The sequence below is a fragment of the Scardinius erythrophthalmus genome, assembly GCF_964197995.2.
Source record: "Scardinius erythrophthalmus genome assembly, chromosome: 16".
Lineage (NCBI taxonomy): Eukaryota > Metazoa > Chordata > Actinopteri > Cypriniformes > Leuciscidae > Scardinius > Scardinius erythrophthalmus.
In genome coordinates, this window is record NC_138236.1 from 20,111,753 (window position 1) to 20,135,671 (window position 23,919).

Sequence of the window (23,919 nt, forward strand, 5' to 3'; positions counted from 1 at the left end):
ATGCAACGCACTGCCGTGTGACGTTTGCATTAGTGCTAATAGTTAGGATTGGAACAGAAAAGTTTAATGTTTTCAGTTCCTTAATGATTCTCCTAACAATACTTGTATTATTTTTAAGGATGTACCCCACCCCAATAATTTGTCCAAAATATATAGTAAAAGTACAATACAAAAGCAATGCTACTTCACATATTTAAATGTTTTCGTGTGTGTATAAATAAATGTTATATATATATATATATATATATATATATATATATATATATATATATATATATATATATATATATATATATATATATATATATATATATATATAAACACACACACACATAAATGTATTTATTATTATTATGTAGTTATTTATTTGACAAATTTGTACATATTTAGTGCTTGGTCCAGAGTATAATTGTAATAAATTGTACTTTAAGGCTATTGTTATGTCATATATTTACAATATTTTTCATTAATACACACAAACAAACACACACACGCACATATATATATACATTAAATATATAATATAATAATGTAATAACATAACAAATAATAATAGCCTAAAAGTACCATTTATTACAATTATATGACTAAATATATAAAATATATATAAATTATATTTATTTATATAGAAGTATATTTATAATATATAAAATATAAATACTTAGGGGCTTTCGCACCAGGTAGTAATAGGAACTTAGTTCTAGGAGCTAGCCACCAGGGGGGTTCCCCGAGAACAAATGGTTCCCTTAGGAACATTGATTTCTTATTGAAACTAGTTCTTGATTTCCAATCTTATTCATGAGGTACATGGGGGAGAATTGGGAAAATTATGCATTTTTACAGGCTGAAAAGGCCTAATTTCACCCCATCTTCACAGTCTGACCTCACTCATCTTTCAGCACTCCCATGTGTCTCTGCCCCTCAATCACCCACCCCACCTCTCTAGTTCTCCCTCTTCTGACCTGTCCATCCTCATTTTTCCAGACCTCTTCATGAACATTACTTCACTGCTGCCCAGCAGCATGCCAACAGGTGAGAGAGAGAGAAAGAGAGAAGGACGAGGGGAAGAAAAAGTATCGTCTCCATGCTTATTACACCGCAGATTTTTACAGCATGTTTTCTAGCACATAGGCCTTTTATAATGTTTCCCTCTAAATTTCTTTACATTTAAAAACTCTGTCCTCTCATACTGTAAAATGCCTTGAGAATGTGGTTGGGGGTTTGTGTGTGCATGAGTATCCATTTTGAAGCCTAAAGAGAAAGTTTTTATGCATGATTTGCTTGACAATGCAATATTGTTTTGAGTTAGTGTTTTATATAGCCAAGCTTATAAAGGATCTATTGTGAAATTCATCTAGCTGTCCTTGTTTTTGTCTCTCTTTGAATTAACTTCAGTACCCTCAGTTTTAGGAATGTGCCCACTCTCACAGCTCCTTTACTCCCATCAAAGCTTATTACTGCCCCCCAAAACAACAGCTGCCTCCTAAATTTACACACAAACACGCACACACACAGTGTATAAGAAAGCAAGTCAAATCACAAAAAGTGTGTTGATTACCATGAAGGCATTTACAGCACTGAGATTAAAAGGTGGCTGTAATGGACAGATAAGCTTTGGTTTTACATTCTAAACACTCTGTAGGCTATAAATGCCTTGTTTATGGTGTTTGTAACCATTTCAATGTCAGATTAACATACACACGTATTCATAAATCTGTCGTGTATCTTATTAACAGAGTTCTCTGCCATCACTCTGAGGGCGGGGTTACCTGTGGCCAAAGATGACAGCAGCAACACAGCCATCCTGATTGGCTGCCTGGTTGGAATTATTCTGCTCCTATTGGCTGTTATAGCCGTCATTCTATGGAGGCAGTACTGGAAGAAGCTACTTGGCAAGGTGTTTTTTCATTACTGTGTTCTACAGTGTATTTCTTTTTCCCCATGTTGATGTGTTTCCTATTATATATTAGTTTGTTCCGGTCCTTGTATCTGATTGGTTGAACAGCGTTCCAGGAGCTCTGATATACAACTTAATTGCACTGGGACTTTTCACTGTTTGTATTACTCCACTTGTCTGTGTTTGCACGTGGCGACAAGTGACTGTCTTTATGAGTGAGTCATTTACTCATTTGTTTAACTGATTGATTCAAACTACTATTTAGTGGGTGAAAAACAGAATGTGAAAAGAGTAGTATGTCCGAATTCACAGCAATTATAAAACAATAGGCAAAAAGTACCCAGATGACTTACTACTACTGGAGAGATTCTGAAGTGTTCATCTGATAGACACTTTACTACCCCACAAAGCCATAGATAGTATTTGGTAATGGCAGTGAAGGGACGCGACTGATAGGTCACATGATAAGGACAACATGACCGATGTAGAATGTATGGATTAAATTCACACTACACACGTTTATACTAGAACAAACTTTTTTAAAGGTTGCAAAGTAATTACAAGAAATATGTCAGAGAGTGTGTGATTTTGGATGCAGTTATTGAGTCATTGAATCATTCACTCAGTTGATTCATTCAACACTGAGGCTGCGTTCGAAATCGCATACTCTCTTGAGTAGGTACTTATTTTGAACAAGTAATTACTTCACGACGCTAAAAAAGTGTGTTCTATATAGTATGAATGTAATCTGGACGTACTACATTTGCCATGTTGTCATTATCATGTGACCTATCAGGGTCAGTTATGTCGCTTCACTGCCAATCCTCTCCTGTGGCCTCATGGGATAGTAAAGTGTCCATCAGATTCACATCCAGGTATTTTTGCCTGCTGTTTTATTAGTACTGTGAATTCGGACATACTTCTTTTGTCACATACTGTTTTTTGCCTTCTATATAGTAGCGAAGTATGCTATTCTGGATGCAGCCTGATTCATTTATCAACGAATCAAGTAACTCTTCATGAATGAGTCATTGAATCATTCAGTCAACAGATTTGTTCAAAAACACTAATTCATTCAGGAACGCCACTACTGTGAGACACACAATTGTTGATTCTGCTTTAGCTTTGTTTGGAACTATTTTCATTGGTGGAGAAAAAAATAGACAAAGTAACTGGCAATTTTGTGTATTAAATATAAATTACACCGCATAAAAGTTTTTTGTGTTTTGCACTGTAGTATAAAAGCAAAATATTTCTGTAGTTTATCTTTTGACAAATTTTCTCAATAGAAGACTATCATTTATATATGCATTTATCTGTTAAAACATTTAGGAGTAGACTAGAATAAAGACGACTAACAGACATGGACGACATGCTACAAAACTCCAAATTTGATTTCATGGCTCTTTAAATTTGTCTTTACGTATCCAGGCCCAAGGCAGCCTCTCTAGCGACGAGCTGCGGGTTCATCTTTCGGTTCCATCGGACAACGTGGTGATCAACAACACTAACACGCACACATACTCGAGCCGCTACCAGCGCATACACACCTTCCCCGACGACAGGGATCGAGAGGGAGAATACCAGGAGCCCAGCACTGTACTGCGGCCCCGAGAGCAGCGGGACAGCACAGGTGACACACACAAAACACACTGAAGCATTCACATTCCTCTGTCAGTAACTGCACAGGAACCAAGGTTACCACGGAGAATGAACAGCCAAAACGACATCAGAAAAAGTACTTTAGTACAATCCACATCCCAGACACAAAGAGCCACTGTCCTATCTGACAGAGAAAGGAGGGATATTTTATTTCACTCAAACTCCACTTGTACTCAAATGTTGTTGTTTTTTCTCCTGCCACAGTTTCTTTCATGACGAATACTTTCATTGTGTGATTGTTTTCATATATTAATTAACATAAATGAATGCCTCAGAACAGACTGACCAATGAAAAGATAATTAACAGCCTGCGTCATTATGGATGATAACACTGCCTGCTGTGTTTGTGCATCTCACATGTAACTGGTTTGCTCTGTCACCCCTTAACGGCCCTGTTGTTTGTGTTTTGTTGTGTCGTCTCGTGTTGTGGTTTGGTTGTGTCGTTTTTGTCATGTGGCGACTGCTCACACTGTCGTACCCTTCGTGGACTTGTGTGTCCGTGGGATTTGTGTATGTGTCCTCCTAGCACTGCTGTTAAACAACCCAGCATATCATCTCCTCCTGTCTGACCTGACACATGGCCCCAACAGGCTGACAAACTGCCACAGCCAGCAAGAAAAACCCCAAAACCTGTCCCAGGGTAAGAGAGAGAGGGTTCAAATTGCCCTAAGAAAGGGGCAAGGGGTGGTATCCTCCCCAGGGAGCAGTTAAAGTCCCCAGAGCTCTTAAAGGTAACCATTAGAGTGAGATATAATGGCCCCAGAACAGCACAGAGGGTATTAAACTTTCATTAAATTACGTTTCTGTGACATTTATGTCCTGGTTTCACAAACAGGGCTCAGACTAATATTAGTTCATTCATTTAGGACATTTAAGGAGCTTTTATAAACTTGCCTTAGAAAAAAACATTACTAATGTGCATCTTGAGACAAAACAATGGCACTGACATATGCATTTAGTCAAACATGCATTTTAGTCTGGGACTAGACTTAAAGGCACACTATGTAATTTTTCGCCACTAGAGGTCGCTTATTCAAAACAAAGACGTAGCTTGATGACGCCTTGATTTCGCAGAATCATGGGAGTTGTTGTCTTCACCTCTATAGCCGGTGGAGAATACGACGGGACTCGGGCAGAAATTATATTCATGGATGACTGGTATTAATGTTACGAAAGCCGTTGGAGCGGAACAAGGTCGTTGGAGCGATTGCTAATGAGAGACGAGCGCGACACACAACTCGAGAGCAGTGGAGCTTTTGTTATGCCGCAGACGCCGCTTCCACTTCTACCGGTCATGCGTATGTGGGGTAACGCAGCGCTGTTTTATCATATTAGATATATTGGAGTGTGTTGAAAGTTGTTATAATGCTACTCTGTGCGTTCGCTTAGCGGCTACTCTATTAGACACTTGTTGCACACTGCAGTGAGCTAGATCGATATTAGGCATGGTAAATATGGTACTCGCGGTAAGTCAAGAAAACAACATTTAAACAAAAAGACTAATTAGTTGAGTTGTATAACAATGATTCGTTTTCTGCCGATGAATGTATCCAAACAGTTGCTCATCTGTCTTATAAAACACATAATATACTAAAGCGTCGTTGGTGTTTCCATGGTTTCTACAAAAAAAAATAATACAAAAAAGGGTAACGCAGGTATTATGTCATTGATAGGCGACACAGACACGGTTGGTGTGCTAGTTAAAACTGCTTATTTCTCTGTATTTAGGCATTTTTAGAAACATTTTGGATAATGTAAGTACACAAATCAACAAAATATATAACATTGTTCTAGTGGTTTTTGAATATTTTAACCAAAAAATCTTACATAGTGTGCCTTTAAGCCTTGTCTGTGAAACCAGGGGTAAAATATTTAAACTTACCTTTTGTTAAGGAAGATCACATTTATAACTGTCTTGGAAACTTAAAGTGCCCAAAGCTGAAGAAAGTATATTGTTTTGTCAGAGATGAGGTACTGTAGGGTGTGTGTTAGTGTTTTCTCACTGTCTTCTGACAGCAGTCTAAAGCCGTACATATCACAGTATGCATGTAATGTCTCATCTCCAGTGTATGTGAGTGTTTAAGTGCATGTGTGCGGTTCATAATTACTTATTGTAATGTGAGATGGCTGGTAAGCTCTCTACTATAAGTTTTTCTTTTGTACCTTTTTTTCTCTCAGCATGTGCTATTGACATGGTTGATAAAGGCCTACTGATGCAGGAGGGACCGCCTCCTTACCCTGGAGCTCCGCCCCCTGGTTTATCAGGGGCTCATTATGGAGAAGCATCAGGAGGCGGGGGGAGTGTTCCTCATTATGCAGAAGCTGACATCATCAGTCTGCAAGGCGTTAGTGGTAACAACACATATGCAGTTCCCGCCCTCTCAGCCACGCCCACTGATTGCCCACCATTGCCTGAGTTGCCACGGGAACGACTTATATTCAAAGAAAAGCTGGGAGAAGGACAATTTGGAGAGGTACAACTTTGGATTGCATAAACATTACAAATTCCCACTCCTCTCTTAGCTTTATGGGATTATTTATTCATAAACCTTTTTGTGCGGCCTAAAGCAGACTTTTAATGATATTGTTCCCTTTATACCAGTCTATTTATTGTCTGCTTCCTTAGGTTCATTTGTGTGAGATTGAAAACCCCCAGGACCTGGCAAACCTTGAGTTCCCGTTTAATGTCAGGAAAGGACGCCCTCTTCTGGTGGCTGTGAAGATTTTACGGCCAGATGCTTCAAAAAATGCCAGGTAACTGTACATGTTGTCAAATGTACAATTAAGATATAAATGCATTTTAAAAACATTTTTAAATAAATTCTATTTAATGTATATTTTACAAGATTATATATATATATATATATATATATATATATATATATATATATATATATATATATATATATATATATATATATATATATATATATATATATATATTTATATATATATTATATATATATTTATATATATATTATATATATATATTATATATATATATATATATTTAATGTTACTTCATTTGACCTTACAAAGCAAAACATTTTTAACTTTTATTATTATTATTATTATTTTGTAATTATATGCTCCCTAACTTTGATTTGACAGATAAAACTTTTTCAATTTTTATTTTAGATTTTGAATGCAATTGCAATATTTTCTCAAACTGTTCTCAGTTATATATATATGTATCTATATATTTATAAACAGATAATTACAATATAATAGTTTGAGGTTGTTGTATAAGGTCATATTTTTGTGCCAAATAATCAGATTTGGTTGGAATAGTTCTTTAGCTGTTAAACAAAAACATATTGTAATAAACAAATTCTTCATGCTTCATTTTCAAAATGTTCAGTCCTTTTCCCTTCTCTTATTACTCTCATTCTTGTCATGCTCTTCTTTCAACAGGAATGATTTTCTGAAGGAGGTGAAGATCTTATCTCGCCTGAAGGATCCGAACATAATCCGCCTGCTGGGTGTGTGTGTAAGCAGCGACCCATTGTGTATGGTCACAGAGTACATGGAGAGCGGAGACCTCAATCAGTACCTCTCCCATAGAGTGTTGCTGGACAAGACTGGACCTTCACATAATACACCAACTATCAGGTACACGCACTCACACAGAACAGGACGACGACAATATCACGTAATGATGCACCTAATTTAATGAAAGGCTAAATCTCTGTCTCTGTCTCAGCTACCCAGCTTTGATCTCCATGGCGAGTCAGATCGCATCAGGAATGAAGTTCTTGTCGTCGCTGAACTTTGTGCACCGAGACCTGGCCACACGAAACTGCCTGGTGGGTGGAGAGAGGGGCGAGGAGGAGGAGCGCGGCGGAGAGCGTCCCATAAAGATAGCTGATTTTGGCATGAGCAGGAACCTCTATGCTGGCGATTATTACAGGATACAGGGACGAGCTGTGCTGCCTATTCGCTGGATGGCATGGGAGTGCATCCTCATGGTAAGAACACACACATCTGTATCTTGGCTATAATAAATAAATGAAAATTCAGGAATATTAGTGACAAACTTTTTATTGATTAGTTTGATTCATCTATATTGCTATAATAAAGATAATATATTGAATTACTTAATTTAGGTTTATTTATAAATATTTATTATCAGCTTTAATATTTGATATATTTTTTATAAAGAAATATAATATATATGACATTTTGTATAACAGTTTTTTATTCATTTAATAGATAAAAATACATTTATAATGGGGTCCAAAAAGTCTGTGACCACTAGTTTTTTCTGCATTACCATAATAAAGATATATGTATGTATTAAATGTATATTTATTAATTAATTGTATTATAATATATTTATTATTAATTGAGATGTATTTATTTGCTTCATTTGTATGTATTCATTATATTATCAGACTTAATATGTATTATAATAAAGGAATATTATAACATTTTGTACATCTTTTTTTTTATTAATAAATAAAAATATAATATATTAAATGGGGTCCAAAAAAGTTTGCAACCACTAGTTAAAATTGCTTCATTTTTCCTGCATTACCATAATAAAGATATATATATATGTATGTATATATATATGTATATATATGTATATATATGTATATATGTATATATATGTATATATATATATATATATATATATACAGTATATATATTTATTTATTTATTTATTAAATGTATATTTGCTAATTCACATTTATTATCAGACTTATTATCATATAATAAATAAATACAATATTATATTATTATAACATTTTGAAAATATTATTAATAATATATATATATAATTGGGTCCAAAAAGACTGCGACCACTAGTGAAAATGCTTCTTTTTTTCATTACCAAAATTAGTCGACATTTAATTACTTAATTTATATGTATCAAGTTGTATTTTTTATAATTTATTATCATACTTATTATATGTTATATAAAATTTGTATTAACATTTATCTGTTCAAAGGAGCTCACATACTTACTGTCACAAATCTTAAATATCATTTTATCATATTTCTTTTTTGGACCCCACTATATATAATAGTCACATAAGCAACGTGTCATTCATGCAAAACACAATACTGGTGCCCTTCATCTCAGTCATTTTTTCTTTTTTGTATGTGTGTGTGTGCGCTGTGTGTGTAGGGGAAGTTCACCACTGCAAGTGACGTGTGGGCATTTGGTGTGACGCTGTGGGAGATGTTGAGTGTGTGTCAAGAGCAACCGTACAGTCACATGACCGATGAACAGGTCATTGACAATGCAGGGGAGTTTTTCAGAGACCAGGGCAGACAGGTATGTGTATATTTTCTAACACTTATTAACCCTTATGAAAAAAAATAAGCGTAGCCAAACTCACTCTCTCTCTCTCTCTCTCTCTCTCTCTCTCTCTCTCTCTCTATCTATCTATCTATCTATCAGGTGTACCTGTCTCGCCCGGCTGTTTGCCCACAGGGTTTGTATGAGCTGATGCTTAGCTGCTGGAACAGAGACTGTAAACTACGGCCTTCCTTTGCGTACATTCACTCCTTCCTCACCGAAGACGCAATGAACATGGTTTAGAGAGTGACGGAGATGAAGAGAGGAAGAATGTAAGAAAGTGTGTGTGGACCACAGACAGGTGGTGTGTTCTTAAGCAGACACGGCTAAGCACTCTTATGTAAATTAGTGTCTTTTTTTGATGGGGATGGGGCGAAGAAAAGCCGCAGGTTCGGTGCCCCTTAATGACCCACTTCTCATCCCTTATCCTGAACTTTTCAAGCAACATTTTATCCCCAACTCATTCTTACACTCACTGTTCCCTCACTATTTATACTTGCCACATCACTATTCCACAGTATTTGGTTTCACAGAGCTCACATTTCCCAAAATGCACCACATAATTGGCATTCCTCTGTCTTTTATACGAATATGTAAATGGTTCAGTTCTGTTGACTAAGCTCTGACAATGGGCTAAACAGGATACAGGAATAATATGAAATTGATTTGGGGATAAAATGCTGCTTGGCCTCTGAACCTTAAATCCTGGTCCTGTTACATGTATCAAAACTGTCTTTTCATTCCCTGAACGCTGAATAGATCTCAAAACATAATCGTAGGAACTGGTGGAGGGTTTTTATAGGTAGATGACAGGCAGCACAAAGCACACGGCTCTACAAACTGTCTATTTAGTCGTAGTTCTCTTCAGGCAGCATTTGACAATTTATTGATTATGCATATTGAAACATACTATAGAAGAAATACAAAACTTGTTTTTTCTACTTGCATATTAAGTAATAATAGTGAATAACATTTTAACAGTCTAACTTTGCTACCATTTGTGGTCATGTAGAAAATCTGAGGATGTATCAGACATTTCATGTCTTTTTTGTGGTGGAGGGTAATTCATCATCACTAAACATTAACATTGAGTGGACGTTTTCTTTTCAATTATATTTTGTTGAATCATTGTAACGGTGGAAACCCAATGGGGCAAATTAATGAGTCCTTAGACCTCTTGGAGTTCGATGAACGTCAAAAACGAATGTTGAAGAGCTTTCAGTGTTTTCAAATATGACACAAGTTACTATAGTTATGTACAACAAAAATCGCTGATGTGTGAAACAGGCTTATGACACGATCAAATTGTGGTCAGTTATTGGATGGATATTTGTGACTCCACCTCCTGTCTGTCTGCATATAAATGGTCCCTTTAGGCTCATTCACACCTAGGATAATAACTTGAATTGTTTAATAATCTAAATTCTATGAAAATAGGGAAGTCCACACCAGAACTCTAACTATTAAAACAGCCAATCAGAATCCACTCAAGTTCGAGCATTTAAAGCAGCAGACGACATAACCTCATCTCACACAACATGAAGTTATTAACCGTCGGTGTGGACGCCAATATAGTTATTGTTCTTGTTGTGAAACTGGCCTCAAGTGTGAATGTGAGTTATCATTTTCGATGACTACAGATAGTTTTGTAATTGACCTGCCATTTCGTGGACTGACTTGAACTAAGCTGAACGCAGATCATGAACTTGTTGGTACCAGTATGTGCTGGGTTAAACTAGACTTTTGGAATTCAAAAACACTTTTGGGATGGGATGTATGGCAATGTACTAGCAATGCACTATTTGAAAGGACTCGATATGAGCCTGGACTTGAAATTGAAATGAATGGGCCTGGAAGGTACGTAGTGAGAGAAAGAGAGGGGGGGAATGGCGGAATGGCCACAGCAATGTAAATTTATACCAATGAGAAATGTATTGTTTATAAAGAGAAATAGAGATAAACTAAGAAAATAGAAAAATATCCAAAGCATTTGTCCTGAATTTACTATGTAAACCTGTGGGACACTTGCAAAGAAACTCTCTTAAAGCAACAGAACGTAATTGCATTTAATCTCAGTGATGGTTTCAGTGACTGCAGACTGTACATTTAACTTGAAACTGGTGTGGTGACGCCACCTCATCCTCATTTAAGAGGAAGACTGCCTGTGTAGGTGTGGTGGAGAGCAACATAAGTAACATTTACTGTAATATACACAGAAGAATGTGATTCCCAAAGGTTATCATGCCAATCCCGGTTATGCTAATTGAATAACCTTTAACCTTTTTTGGTACAATGAGGCCTGAACTTTTATTTTATTTTTTAAATAGTTTTGGGCATGTTCTGTCCTCAGCTCTTCATGTTTCTTAAATAATGAAAATGTAAATAATACATGGGATATAATTTTCTTCATTAATATTGCTATCTGTTATTAATCGGGTCTGTCTGTCTCCGTTTTACACTCCCTGCCTGTGTTAGTCAGTGTAATTGCCTGTGTCTCTTTTTGTAGGTGTTTTAATAAAGTAACCTTTTCCAATAAAGCGAAATCCGATCCTCATTTTCAATTTGTTCATTTTGAGTAGTACGTGATTTCACAACTAAATGTGTGCAAACATACACTTCCACACAAGTTTTAAAGTAGAATACATGCTAATAGTTTGTTTTTATTAAACAGTACTTACTTTTATAATCATATGTAAAAATCTCAGCCTGGATATATAGACCTACAGTTTAAGGTGAAATATCTACTTCACAATTGAACATACAATAAGGCAAATATTGGGTAAGTTTGCTGAATATATAAACAAGGTTTTAAGCCAATGAAAACAAATATTCTGAATGGAATCAGTCATTAGGGCCAGGAAGTATCACATGACACATCACAGTTATGTTCCTGTTGCTGAAACACTAGAGAAAAGAGCAGGTTGCTGTAGTTAAATGTCGCTTTGAGGCACTTTGAAGGCGTAAACTGGAGATGCATAGGTTTACCTCTGGTAATGTAGAGTCAATTTTAGTGTTAAGAACACAGCAGCATGGTAAAACCAAAACAGTAACTTTTTGTTGTTGCAACAATTGGAAAATGATACGAGAAATGAAACCACAATCAGCCTTCACTTGAGTTACTGTGGGCACAAAGACATGCTTGCGGCCTGCGTTAAAAACCTGACCTGTTTTCTCTTCTTCTTTTTCCTGTTTGTTCATCAACTTCAAAAACCATCAGGTTTCTTTTCTGCACTCACTTCCCACCCCCTCTTACTTTTCAACTTGCTGTAAAAAATAACCCCTTACCTGAGCACACAGGCCTGTTTAAGGGAAAGTGGCCTGATTAACAAAAAAAAAAACGTACATTCCAAATCATTTTTCAAAATGTCTGCGAACTTTAGTGCCACTGTCGAAAAGAAAAAGTATTAAACCACCGGACAATATATTCTCAGAACATAAGTCACAAACCGGCAAGAATAAAGCGTCACATTTCGGTGTGTGGATACGGAAGGCATTATGCATGCGGACTATGGCTTCAGTAATGCACTTGAGGTGAATTTACATGCATTGGTCTGGAATGCACTTTGGTTTTTAGAAAGGAACTGAACCAGAATCAACAGGCGTGTGGCTCTAACAGACAGAAACTATTCAAAAATCAAAAGACCAACCCTGCTTCCCTGAATATTAACTATTAACAGACGCTCTAGAGTAGATGATGTAGTTCACCTAATAAATGTATAAAATTATAATATGTGATAAAATCATGTAATTCACAAAATAGAATATAAAAACTGAATGTAACAAATGGTTGATTACAAAAAAAATGCCTCAATATTCTAAGTTCAGTACAAACACAGGCATGCACACATGCGCACACACACAGGAAGCGTTGAGATCCACTATCAGAGCTGATCAGACTTGATTCCTTCTTCATCTGATTCCATCAGCCCATTCGGGTTAAACCAGCCTGGCCAAAGAAAAGAAAAATGCATCCATATTTAGTATGTCTGGAGTGGAAACCAGGTGTTTTACAGCAATGTAATACCAAAATATTCAATGTGATCTTAATGGGCATGTATTTTTTTAGCAAGCAACTTTATATAATAGCACATTTTCAAATAACAGACGAATTTTACAGTCTATGGCATTCGCACAGAAAGATTTAAATTAGATTTACTGCAAAGATTTAAAAGTGCTATTTATTTAGCCATTATGTTAAATATACATTTATTACCATCTCAGATTTTAACCTTTGCCAATACATTGTGAGAGTTGTTAAGTTTGATACATATCCCTGAATCAGAACAAATTGCATTTGTAAATGACAATGAATAGATTTTAAATTATGTATTGTTATACAAGTGCATATGATTAAATGATGACAAGATTATATAATGAATATAGAATATAAATAAAATATAAATTGTTTTATACATCAACATATATATATACATATATATACATATATATATATATATATATATATATATTTTTTTTTTTTTTTTTTTTTTATATTAGGGCTGTCAAACGATTAATCGCGATTAAAAATATCGCATCCAAAATAAAAGTTTGTTTTTACATAATACGTGTGTGTACGGTGTATAATTATTTTCTATATATAAATACACACACATGCATGTATATATTTAAGAAATATTTGCATGTATATACTGTGTATATATATTTATATTATATATAATTTATATTATATATAAATAATTTATGTTATATATAAATATTTTATATATAAATAACAAATTTTCTTAAATATATATATGCATGTGTGTGTATTTATATATAGAAAATAATTATACTCCGTACACAGACATAAATTATGTAAACACAAACTTTTATTTTGGATGAAATCGATTAATCGTTTGACAGCCCTAATATATATATATATATATATATATATATATATATATATATATATATATATATATATATATATATATATATATATATATATATATATATATATATATATATATATATATATATATATATATATATATATATATATATATATACATACACACACACACACACACACACACATACGTATACACATAGTGATTATAATTATATCAGATTACTTATGTTAACAATTTTTTTTTAGCTATATCACCTAGCTGTTGGTCATTGGCAGAGACATATGTGAAAGAGAACGTTGATGATGCAAAAGAAAATGATGGCAACTACCAAATGGAATGTAGACATTGATACTACAGGAAAGCCTGCTGACTTGCAGCACTACAGTGATTTACTCGCTGTCAGTGTGAGCGGCATAGATATGTACACGTAGATGCCACATTCGACCGCTCTAGGCACGTGGATGCGCCCGCCATTTTGGAGCGGTCAGTGTGTCATCACTAACAGTTAGAGTCAATTATGCCATAACATTGCGAAACGTTGCGGGATAACGTTTCACAGGAGAGAATGTGTTGGTTTGTGTTTTTATGTGCATTAACTCACAGGTGAGGTAACCTGTGATATTTTCACTCCAGTCAGTTTCTCCACCGCGCTCGGCAGGCGAGTCATGATTTCCAGAATTTCTCCTGTCAGCTTAGCAACGCCCACTTCTGAGCCACCGCTGGACACCATGGTGATCTTCTGAGCTGCACAGAGTGGCCTGCTGATCTCTTCTGCCATCTAGAGCAGTGGAGGACAAACGGCATTTTAACATCATTGAGTGTTATCTTATCATTGAACTTATTTAATGACATTCAGAAGTTCAGATGCACTAACCAGCGGGAGTTTCTCCAGCAGCATGTCCACCATGGCTCCCTCTTTGTACTCTTTAAAAGCTTCAGCCTTTTTGGTCATCTGCTCGGCTTCAGCCCGACCCTTCGCCTCCAGCGCAAAGGCCTGTGCCTCTCCCCTCATCTGAAACAGAGACAGAAAAAGATGAAGAATGAGAGAATGGGGATGTGTTAAATAGTCTGAATAGCCTCTCAGTAACAAAATAAACGCATAAAAAAATAGCACCGATGAGAAAACGGCAGTTAAGAAAGCATCCGATCACAGCGATGTGGATGTTTCCACAAACTCTGCAATTCGGCATTGCAGCTGTCATGTCACGTTTATTCATACAACAGCAAAGTAAAAGTAGCTTTACATGAAAAAATAATGTCAATGTCGCTACAATTTCTACTACAAATCGGCTCTCCAGAGTGTAAAACAAACTTGTGTCCTCAACGGACTGAACATAGGTAATGAACTGGAGAAAACTTCCATTGTGCCAAAGTAGGCGGAGCCCCAGAACACACCTACTTATTATGTAATCGCCACGGACAAATGGTAGTTCAAAGGTGTTGGCAAGCTGTTTTGAACTCCCAAAATGAACTTTGCTTTGGCTTGATTTTGTTTGAAATGACGTCACACCAGTTAGTTTTTCGATTTCGTTTTAAGTACAGCTGGCTCTTTCCTCGCCATTGACGGAAATTTCCGTAATTTGTGAGAAAAAGCTTCCCCGCCATTGATCGAAATTTCAAGGTTATCCTTTTCACTGTTATAAAGTAGGGGGCGCTATTAGGCATTTTCTGAAGGAATACTGAATCTCCTGATCAAAAGACAGAAGAAAAAGACGCAGAAACAAACTATATCATAAGTAAAATAACGTTTTCATCAACATTAAACAGCATATAAATCAAAACTGCCTAATGTTACTGAATGAAATGTCGACCCAAGATGAGATATAGGACTGTGCAAGCATTAGGGGGTGTTGACTCGATCTACTCCATATGTGTTTTGATCATCGTACTGAATCTTATCTGGATATAGTCTGACAAAAAAGCATGTTTCTCAGCTTTTTGCTCAAAATGTTGCTTTTTTTTATGAAACTTACCCATATTCAAGAGTTGATAAAAAAGGAATGCATGGAGCTAGGATTTGTTTAAAAGCAGAGGGTCTGTTCTTTCTTTTGACTTATTTTATGTTCAGATATTCACACAAAAAATATATTTTTTTGCAAATTTTTTCAAAAAAGCAGGCAGGGAAAGAATTAAAGGTGTATGTCGCGTAAGGTGCGTCTTATGCAAACAGTAACGCTCATTGTCACTGGAGAAAAACAGGTGTGTGGAGAGATTCATGAACTCACTCTGATGGACTCTGCCTCCGCTTCTGCCTCCATGATCAACTGAAGCCTGTTAGATGAGAGGAGATGAAAAGGTTTTTTGAGATTATGATACCAAGCTATCAGTTTTAAAAACCTCTGGATCTGATGTTTGTGTGTCACCGCATCAGTTCCTCACCGTTCTGCCTCAGCGATCTTCTCAATACGGTATCTCTCAGCGTCGGCTGGTTTCCGGACCTTGGCCTCCAGTTCCTTCTCCCTGCGGGTGATCTCCTGCTCCTGTAAAGTGATCTGCTGCGTACGCTCCACAACCTGAACCTGCATCTTCTCCTCCTCGATACGCTGCTTAGTCTTGGCCACCTAAATCAAATGACAGTGGGCTTAAGTCACTTCTACTGACGTTTTTACCCAAAGTTATGAGATAGCTGCAACTTTATTTTAAAAGAATACAAAGACATTTATAGCAGTCATAACTTCTGGAGAAAAATAGCACAGACACTGGACAATCTTTCTAGAGCGCATGTATCGCGAACGCTATCAAATTGAGTATACTTTGAAAGGCTATGTGTCCATGTTCAAGTATACTTTGGGCTTTAAGCCCTATTCGGATGGTAATAGTTTCTTATGGGGATATCTGTAAGGAGTGAGAGGAATGAGTTCTGCGATCCTACAAACCCAGAAATGCACTTCTCACATGGTCAGTTCAGCATGACAACAAATTTTATAATACGAAAATGTCACCTTATTTATGTATTATTTATTCTTTTAATTCATTCATTTGATGTTATGGTTTTCTGTCTTGCATTTTATCTCTCAAAATGATTGATGGATGCAAACTCTTATTTACATAAGGTTAACTCAGAATATTACGCAAACCTGCAATAATTAAATGTTACATTACACAAATATACTTTATGTAATTAATCTCACTTTATTAACCAATACATTTGCTGCTCATGATGACTTTGGTGTGAAAGGGCTCCAAAAAGGGCTTTAATTGCTGTTTTTCTTGAAATTCCTAAAATATTAATTGATGTAAAGTAGCATTCCTCATTTTACCAGCTGGAAACCAAGTTGAATATCATTTGGTACCTGAAGCTGATAGGCCATTTCAGACTCTGCCTTCTTGGTGTTGATCTCATAGTCATAGGATGCTTTCTTCAGCTCAAAGTCTCTTTGCGCTTTAGCCATCTGAATTTCATTTACATACTGAGCAGAGACCTTCTCCTGCATGGCGTGAGCCTCCTACACACACAAACACATACATTCAGTTTTATCCAAAACCATTTAATGACAACAGGAATATCAAAAATCTTACCCTGATGACGGCATCTCTCTTGAACTGAGCTTCACCGATACGAGCGTCTTTTTGCACCTGAGCAGTACGAGCTTTACCCAGCGAGCTTAGGTAATCCTGTGAGAGAGTCCAAGTGAGTTTCATACACTACTCTTTAAAAAGCTTGAAAGGGGTCAGTAAGATTTTTTTGGAAAAAAATAATACTTTTATTTAGCAAGGACTCATTAAAGTGATCAAGTCACAGTAAAGACATTTATAAATATATAAAAGATTTCTTTTTCAAATAATGCTGTTTAACTTTATAACTTTATATTGACCACGGAATCCTGAAAAACTGTATCATGGTTTCCATAAAAATATTAAACAGCAAAACTGTCATCAACATTAATAATAAGAAATGTTTCATGAGCACCAAATCAGCATATTAGAATGATTTCTAAAGGATCATGTGACAATGGCTGTTGAAAATTCAGCTTTGACATGACGAGAAGAAATTACATTTGAAGATATATTAAAATGGATTTAATTTTTTTTATTATTAAAACATTATTGTACGTTTTCCTGTATTTTTAATCCAACAAATGTATAGCCTTGGGCATCAGAGACTTCTTTAAAAAACATTAAAAATCCTACCAACCCCAAACTTTTGAAAAATAGTGTTTGTTTAGCGTGTGAGGTGCATAACATCACCTGATCGTCATGCACGTCTTTGAGCGTGTAGCTGACAACACCGATCCCCATGTTGACCAGGTCAGAGGAAGCCACCTTAAACACCTGCTCTGAGAACTTTTTACGGTCCTGGTAGATCTCCTACAAAGAGAAAGAATGAGAGATACAATAAATAACAAATAATCAGAAAACAGCAGTACAGTTAGTAGCACACCACATATCTCAGTCAGCTGAGGTTGCTTGTTTGTTTATTTCAGCACTAAAACCCTCCAGTCCTCTTTGAAATGTTCTTATAAAAAGCTTGTTTCTTCCATTCTGTGTGTGTTTGATACAGAACACAAATAGCTCTTTAAGCATCTCACAGTACCTCCACAGTCAGGTGGGCGATAATGGCTCTCTGATGTCCCTCAAGGGTTTCAAGGGCAATCTCAGCAATCTCAGTCTCAGACTTCCCCATGAACATCTGACAGGCTGCAGCCAGCATTTCTTTATTCTGACCCTGGATCTTCACCTGCAGAACACATAAATAACAGCACTCACAGACTGTAAAACTGATGTAACAGATGACAGTAAAGTGTGTGCGTGTCTCTAACCTGGGCAATGCCAGTCACTGAGATCGGTACTCCATGCCTGGTGTAGACCTTTTCACTCTTTACATTCAGAGTCAGAGTATTGAGAGAGATCCTAGGAGAAAAGAAAAACAGCTGTAAAACATTTAAGTCGGCATGAAACAGGTTTCCCAAACATATCCATTGACTACCAGTATTTGGACAAACAGATGGCTCCGCCCCCAAACCACACCCACATATATCTACACATTACACTGGAACAGAAGTTTTTTATCATTAAAAAAAGTGCACTAACTAGCAATTTCAATGTGGTCGTAGCTACACAGCTTGATTGATGGCTAAACTTAATCTCACACTGGACCGGTTTACACCTTGTTCAATAAAGAGGATGCTCACTGCAGAGCAAATGGGTGGAGCTTACGTCTAGCTAGACATCCAGAGAGGAGGAGCAAATGTAATTAGGACGGCCTAATGGGTGGAGCTAGAATATCCAACTACACCCTAACCCTACCTACAACTCTCTCCCTCCACCCCATTAGACGCCCACGACTCTATCCCTCCACCCCATTAGACGTCCAGAGAGGTGGAGCTGGACGTCATTTGACTGCAGTTAGTACCACTTCGATCGGATTACAAGTAGATGAGGGATACATATTCCCGATTACACCTGGTGTTTTAATCCGTCTCTTTTGTCCACTTCTGTTCTAATGTCTTCGAGCGGAGGGTCTATGGGCGGGTAAATGTATGGGCTTTTCAGATCTTTTGATCTAATGGACGAAATAAGTTTGATCAATTTACATATAAACGCACAGCTTTCTTTTCAGATTTAAGAGCTGCAAGACCACGCCAAACGATGTGAGTGCGTGTTAGAATGGTGGGGTGATCAGGAATGGTGAGAGAACATTGCGCTTAGTACATTTTTTTGTCTTCAAACTAAACTAGGGTCTTCAGTCAACAAAGTTTAAATTCTGTCTGGCTACTGTGGCTAGTGCACTTTCCATAATGTTTGCGCATTAGGTCAGTAGACGGAGACAATGGTCTTTTGTGGTTGTTTGAACGCATTCGACCACGTGAGCGTCTACACTACAAAAGCAATTTTGCGAAACGCGTTTTCTACTACCTCTGGAAGTGGTCGCAGTGGACAAGCTCAAGCGCGTTTTAGACCCCGTTTACACCGGAATTTAGTGTCATCCACTTGTGATCCGATCGAAGAAAACGCTTCTTAATACCAGGTGTAAACAGGGCCACAGACGTGAATGTTGATGTACAGTAATCAGATTATGGACAGACTAATGCAAATTCATCCACAAACTACACTGATCTGTAGCGATCTACAAAATGGAATGAAGGAATTCTCTCTGAGGAACGGATGATTCATTAATTTTCGCCATGTATACGTGGAGAGGAATGTAAACACAAGTGGAGTCTCTACTGCACACAGAGTCGCCTATTGTTCTTGTTCCCATCATTCATGAGGCCAGTGAGTCCCAGTCTATTCTTGAATCACATTAGAGACTGGCCCTGCAGCACCTGGTTAAACAGAATGGTTCCAATGCACGTGTGTTCAGGCACTAACATGTTGTAATAATCCGCCTTCTATTGTAATTCGATACATACCGCTGGATTTGCTGAATGCAGGGAATAACAAACACTCTTCCACCAGCAATCATCAGGGGAGGAGAGCGACCACATCCTGAAAGAGAGAACAGGGTTTTTTTGCTGGTATAAAGTGTCAATACTTGACTAAAAACATACTTGGTGGAATTTTGAAAATCCACTGGCTAGGGGTAGGAGGTATGTCCAAATTTTTTAATTATATCTATTTTATATCACTGAAACATCACAACAACAGGGATGCTTTGATATTAAACGTCTGGCCAATACAGATAAGTCGATAATGCCTTTATTATGTTATAGCCGATAACTGATAAATGGTCAATAATATAATGTAATACTATTTTGTCTAAATAAATTAAAAATAAAACATTAAAAAATAAAATCAATCATTTTTAAATGCTAGAAGTGAATTTAGGCATCAGAACATAATAATGTTAAGTATGAAAATGTAATATTCATTTTGAGATTTGCTGAAAATGCACATTTAACAGTGTTATTAAAATTTTAAATAAGTATCATCTTAAGGTAAAAATAACCAGTATTGATCAATGCCTATATTGTGCATCTATAGGGATACACAACACAGGCATTGATCAATACTGGTTATTTAATACTGGTTTGTTATATGGGCTACAGGCCATAAATATATTTTACCGGCCATGAAAGTTTGGGGTCAGTAATATATAATACATTAAATTGATCAAAAGTGATAGCAAAGACATTGTAACAAAATGCTCTTTTAAAAGTTCTTTTGAACTTTCTATTCATTAAAAAAATCCAGAAAAAAATGCATCAAGGATTCCAATGTTAGAATATTATAAAGCACAAAAACATTTTTCAACATTGATAACACTAAGGAATATTTCTTGAGATGTAAATCAAAATATTAGATTTCAGATTTGCCATCACAGGACTAAATTACATTTTACAAGTAGAAAACAGTTATTTTAAATTGTAATAATATTTTACAATATGACTGTTTTACTGTATTTTTTATCAAATAAATGTATTCTGGGTAAACATAAGAGACATTTAAAAAAATCCCAAACTTTTGAACAAATACTTCCTATTACAAGTCCTATGTTTTAAATTACAGCAAAAAATTAATAAATTAAAAAACAGTCAACCATTGTACGAATCATTTGCTTTTATCAGGACACATTTCTAGTTTAACAACAGAGAAATGCATGTCGTCATCTTAACATTGCATTGCTGAAAATCCTCCACTTTTAACAAATCACGGTACAAAATGTGTCTCCCTTTAAAAAGCAATGTCAATCCCTTCCCTTGCACGATTTCCAATGTTAGAAAAGTAACTCATAAGCACACTTCATGACATTGCATGTCTCCAGCAGCTTGTCAACTGTTTACAGAGAGAACAAGGGCGACAGAGACATAATGGAGCTGGTTACTTTATTTTCTTCCCCTTTGTACAGTGTGGTTTGCCTACATTAACCTTGTTGTTATAGTGAATGTGAGCCTGCTGGGGTTTTTTTCTTCCCCTGAGCATTAAAGTTATCTTAATGTGTAACCACTGACATTTATCTACACAAAATATCACAACCATTACAGTGAACTTTGTGTCTGTTTTGACCTGTGAATGAAAGTCACATGAATAGCTGAAACAAGTTCTGCATTTGGTAATTGTTTAAAAAAGAATGCGGATTGCGCAACAAAAAATCACTACAGAACTCTAAGGGTTATTGATAAAGTCTGATGGGTGCAAATCTTTAGTCACAGGCTCACAACTGCTTTTCAGTTTACCATTATATATATAGTATCTTTATTCTAACCTTCAAGGAGATTCATTACTTAGCCTATTTATATACATAACTGTAGTAAAGACCAACAGATGCAGCATACCTGAGATCACCATAGCCTCATTGGGACCACAGGTGTAAAACATCTTGAATTAGATCTGAGGAAAGAAAGCAGCCACTAGATCAACACATGCTGAGAATATTTTAGATACGACATCTGAGTAAACACAGAAAGCTCCAGTTAATCTCACGAGTTCAGATATGTTGTTGACTCTAGTAGTTTATGTCTCTCATGTGAGTCTGCTCTTCCCCTTACTGTAAAACATCTACATCTCTTTTCACTTTATTCAAATCACAGACCTGTCGACCAACCAATAAACTTAAACAATTACATTAAGTTACAGTAGAAGAGATCTCATAATACGCTATGCAACAGGTTCGTTTATATCCCAAAATATGATATAGCCTACTTTAGTAACGTTACTAAAATGAACTTTAATATACCGTGAGGTTAAAAATAGTTCCCATATAATTAATATAATCGATATAAATATCTGCTTCTAAATATCAATAATCCAACTCACTGTAAAAGGCTAAACTACTAAAATCAACATGAATTTGTCAGCATTAACGTTAACGTTTGACGATAAATAAACGTTAATCTCTCATTATAAAACCTAGACACGACAGCAGAATCACTAACAAAACAGGTGCGAATAATGAACAACTTGTAAGCTAACGTTACGTGTTTAGAAACGCTAATGTATTTTGCAAAAGAACAGGAAGTGCTTGGCTGCTCCTTAGCGGCGACTACGCCGCATATCACGCGCACTTAAGTTTAGTTTGGTGTTGAAGTCCTGACACTGTAACATTTAGACAAACCATATGTTCTTACCGATTGCTGATATTTCGGTAAATACGAAGTAGATGTGGTCCGGATTGTCTCCCTTGTGTAAAAGCTCGTCGTAATCACGCAGTCTCGGCTACGCCCATTCAAAACACTCAGGCTGTGTTTTAAAACTCTGTCAGCTCCCTACCGTGACTGCAGTTTTGAGCGTTCAAGATGCGTAAAATGCAGCCTAGGTAGGTAGTTCACTAGGTTTTGCGACGGTCATGGAGTAGTGCTATTTTTTCAGTCTGTGAGTAGTGCGTAGACTGCTCTCTTCTGTGGACTGAGGAAAAATATGCCGTCATTTACTCTGTAGATATCTGAAAATTATGAAAGTTTTTAAAATCATGCCACATAATTATGACAACATGTCGAATTTATGAGATTCTAAATAAAAATTATGAGATAAAAAAAAACGAAATTATGACAGTCATAATAAAAGTCAAAATTATGACAGCCTATCAAGTCATATTTATGATATAAAGGTCATAATTATAATATTAAAAGTATGACTTAAATACAAAATTTGACTTTTTATGTCATAACTATGACTTTTTATGCCAAAATCTCAGCTTTTATGTTCGTCTTTTTATGTTGTAGGCTACTTATGATTTACCAAAGCGTTTTTTTTTTCTTATGTGGCATAAATGGGTTTACAGTTTTGCAAACAATTGGATAGGATATATCTAAGATTAATCTCTCATTTAAACACTTGTTATTTGGGGTTAATAATAATAATAATAATAGTAATAATAATAAATATTATCATCATTATTATTGCAAATGCGAGAAGTCCAAAGTATGCTATAGCCTATACGGAACATATTTACCATCTATACCTACCGGCATGTGTTCCAGTTAATCACACCACGTTTAGCCTATTATTATTAGCCTATAATTATTATTACTATTATTATTATTATTGTAGCCTAGGCCTACATTTTAAACACGTATAAGCTATACATCCATTCATCAAAAACCAAAGGTAACTGGTGAGTCTAAACTCTTTTCTGTGTGTTTCTTTATTCTTTTTATTAGCCTATCTATTTTGTCTATGTTAATTTAAGAAAGTCTGCTGTCTCCTCTTTTAGTGTCTCTGGTTCTTCTATTAACTCCATATTTATGCAGAAAGCTCAGTCAGAATTGGAAACAAATTTTGGAATTGAAAAAAATCAATCAGAAATTGGAATTGAAAAC

The 23,919-nt window shown here is 36.0% G+C and overlaps 2 protein-coding genes across 4 annotated transcripts in view; one reads left to right on the top strand and one right to left on the bottom strand.

Moving 5' to 3' along the window:
- ddr1 (discoidin domain receptor tyrosine kinase 1) overlaps positions 1 to 11,398 on the top strand; it is a 37,451-nt gene extending 26,053 nt beyond the window's left edge. The window contains exons 10-19 of one of the 3 annotated variants that reach the window (XM_081389418.1): positions 985 to 1,032; positions 1,737 to 1,897; positions 3,329 to 3,530; positions 4,086 to 4,199; positions 5,738 to 6,033; positions 6,186 to 6,313; positions 6,974 to 7,171; positions 7,263 to 7,527; positions 8,694 to 8,843; positions 8,970 to 11,398. In XM_081389418.1, coding sequence (XP_081245544.1) covers positions 985 to 1,032; positions 1,737 to 1,897; positions 3,329 to 3,530; positions 4,086 to 4,199; positions 5,738 to 6,033; positions 6,186 to 6,313; positions 6,974 to 7,171; positions 7,263 to 7,527; positions 8,694 to 8,843; positions 8,970 to 9,110 — 1,703 coding nt within the window. In that variant the 3' untranslated portion in view covers positions 9,111 to 11,398. The remainder of the gene's footprint in view (positions 1 to 984; positions 1,033 to 1,736; positions 1,898 to 3,328; positions 3,531 to 4,085; positions 4,200 to 5,737; positions 6,034 to 6,185; positions 6,314 to 6,973; positions 7,172 to 7,262; positions 7,528 to 8,693; positions 8,844 to 8,969) is intronic. The other 2 variants (XM_081389419.1, XM_081389420.1) reach the window with 2 other exon arrangements.
- On the bottom strand, positions 10,920 to 23,007 carry flot1b (flotillin 1b). Its single transcript, XM_081389422.1, has 13 exons — positions 22,729 to 23,007; positions 21,937 to 21,991; positions 20,074 to 20,149; positions 18,481 to 18,571; positions 18,255 to 18,398; positions 17,909 to 18,028; positions 17,240 to 17,335; positions 17,014 to 17,166; positions 16,100 to 16,281; positions 15,946 to 15,991; positions 14,595 to 14,732; positions 14,322 to 14,498; positions 10,920 to 12,813 (listed from the first exon to the last, which is right to left on the bottom strand). The coding sequence occupies exons 2-13, from the start codon at positions 21,977 to 21,979 to the stop codon at positions 12,790 to 12,792; spliced, it is 1,290 nt and encodes a 429-aa protein (XP_081245548.1). The 5' UTR covers positions 21,980 to 21,991; positions 22,729 to 23,007; the 3' UTR covers positions 10,920 to 12,789.
- Between the last annotated feature and the right edge of the window lie 912 nt (positions 23,008 to 23,919).

Coding starts and splice junctions, on each gene's coding strand:
- flot1b (XM_081389422.1), bottom strand. CDS start 21,979: ATGTTTTACACCTGTGGTCCCAATGAGGCTATGGTGATCTCAG. Junction 14,733..15,945: donor CGGAGGCAGAGTCCATCAGA/GTGAGTTCATGA, acceptor TCTCTGTTTCAG/ATGAGGGGAGAGGCACAGGC. Junction 14,499..14,594: donor TGCTGGAGAAACTCCCGCTG/GTTAGTGCATCT, acceptor CCACTGCTCTAG/ATGGCAGAAGAGATCAGCAG.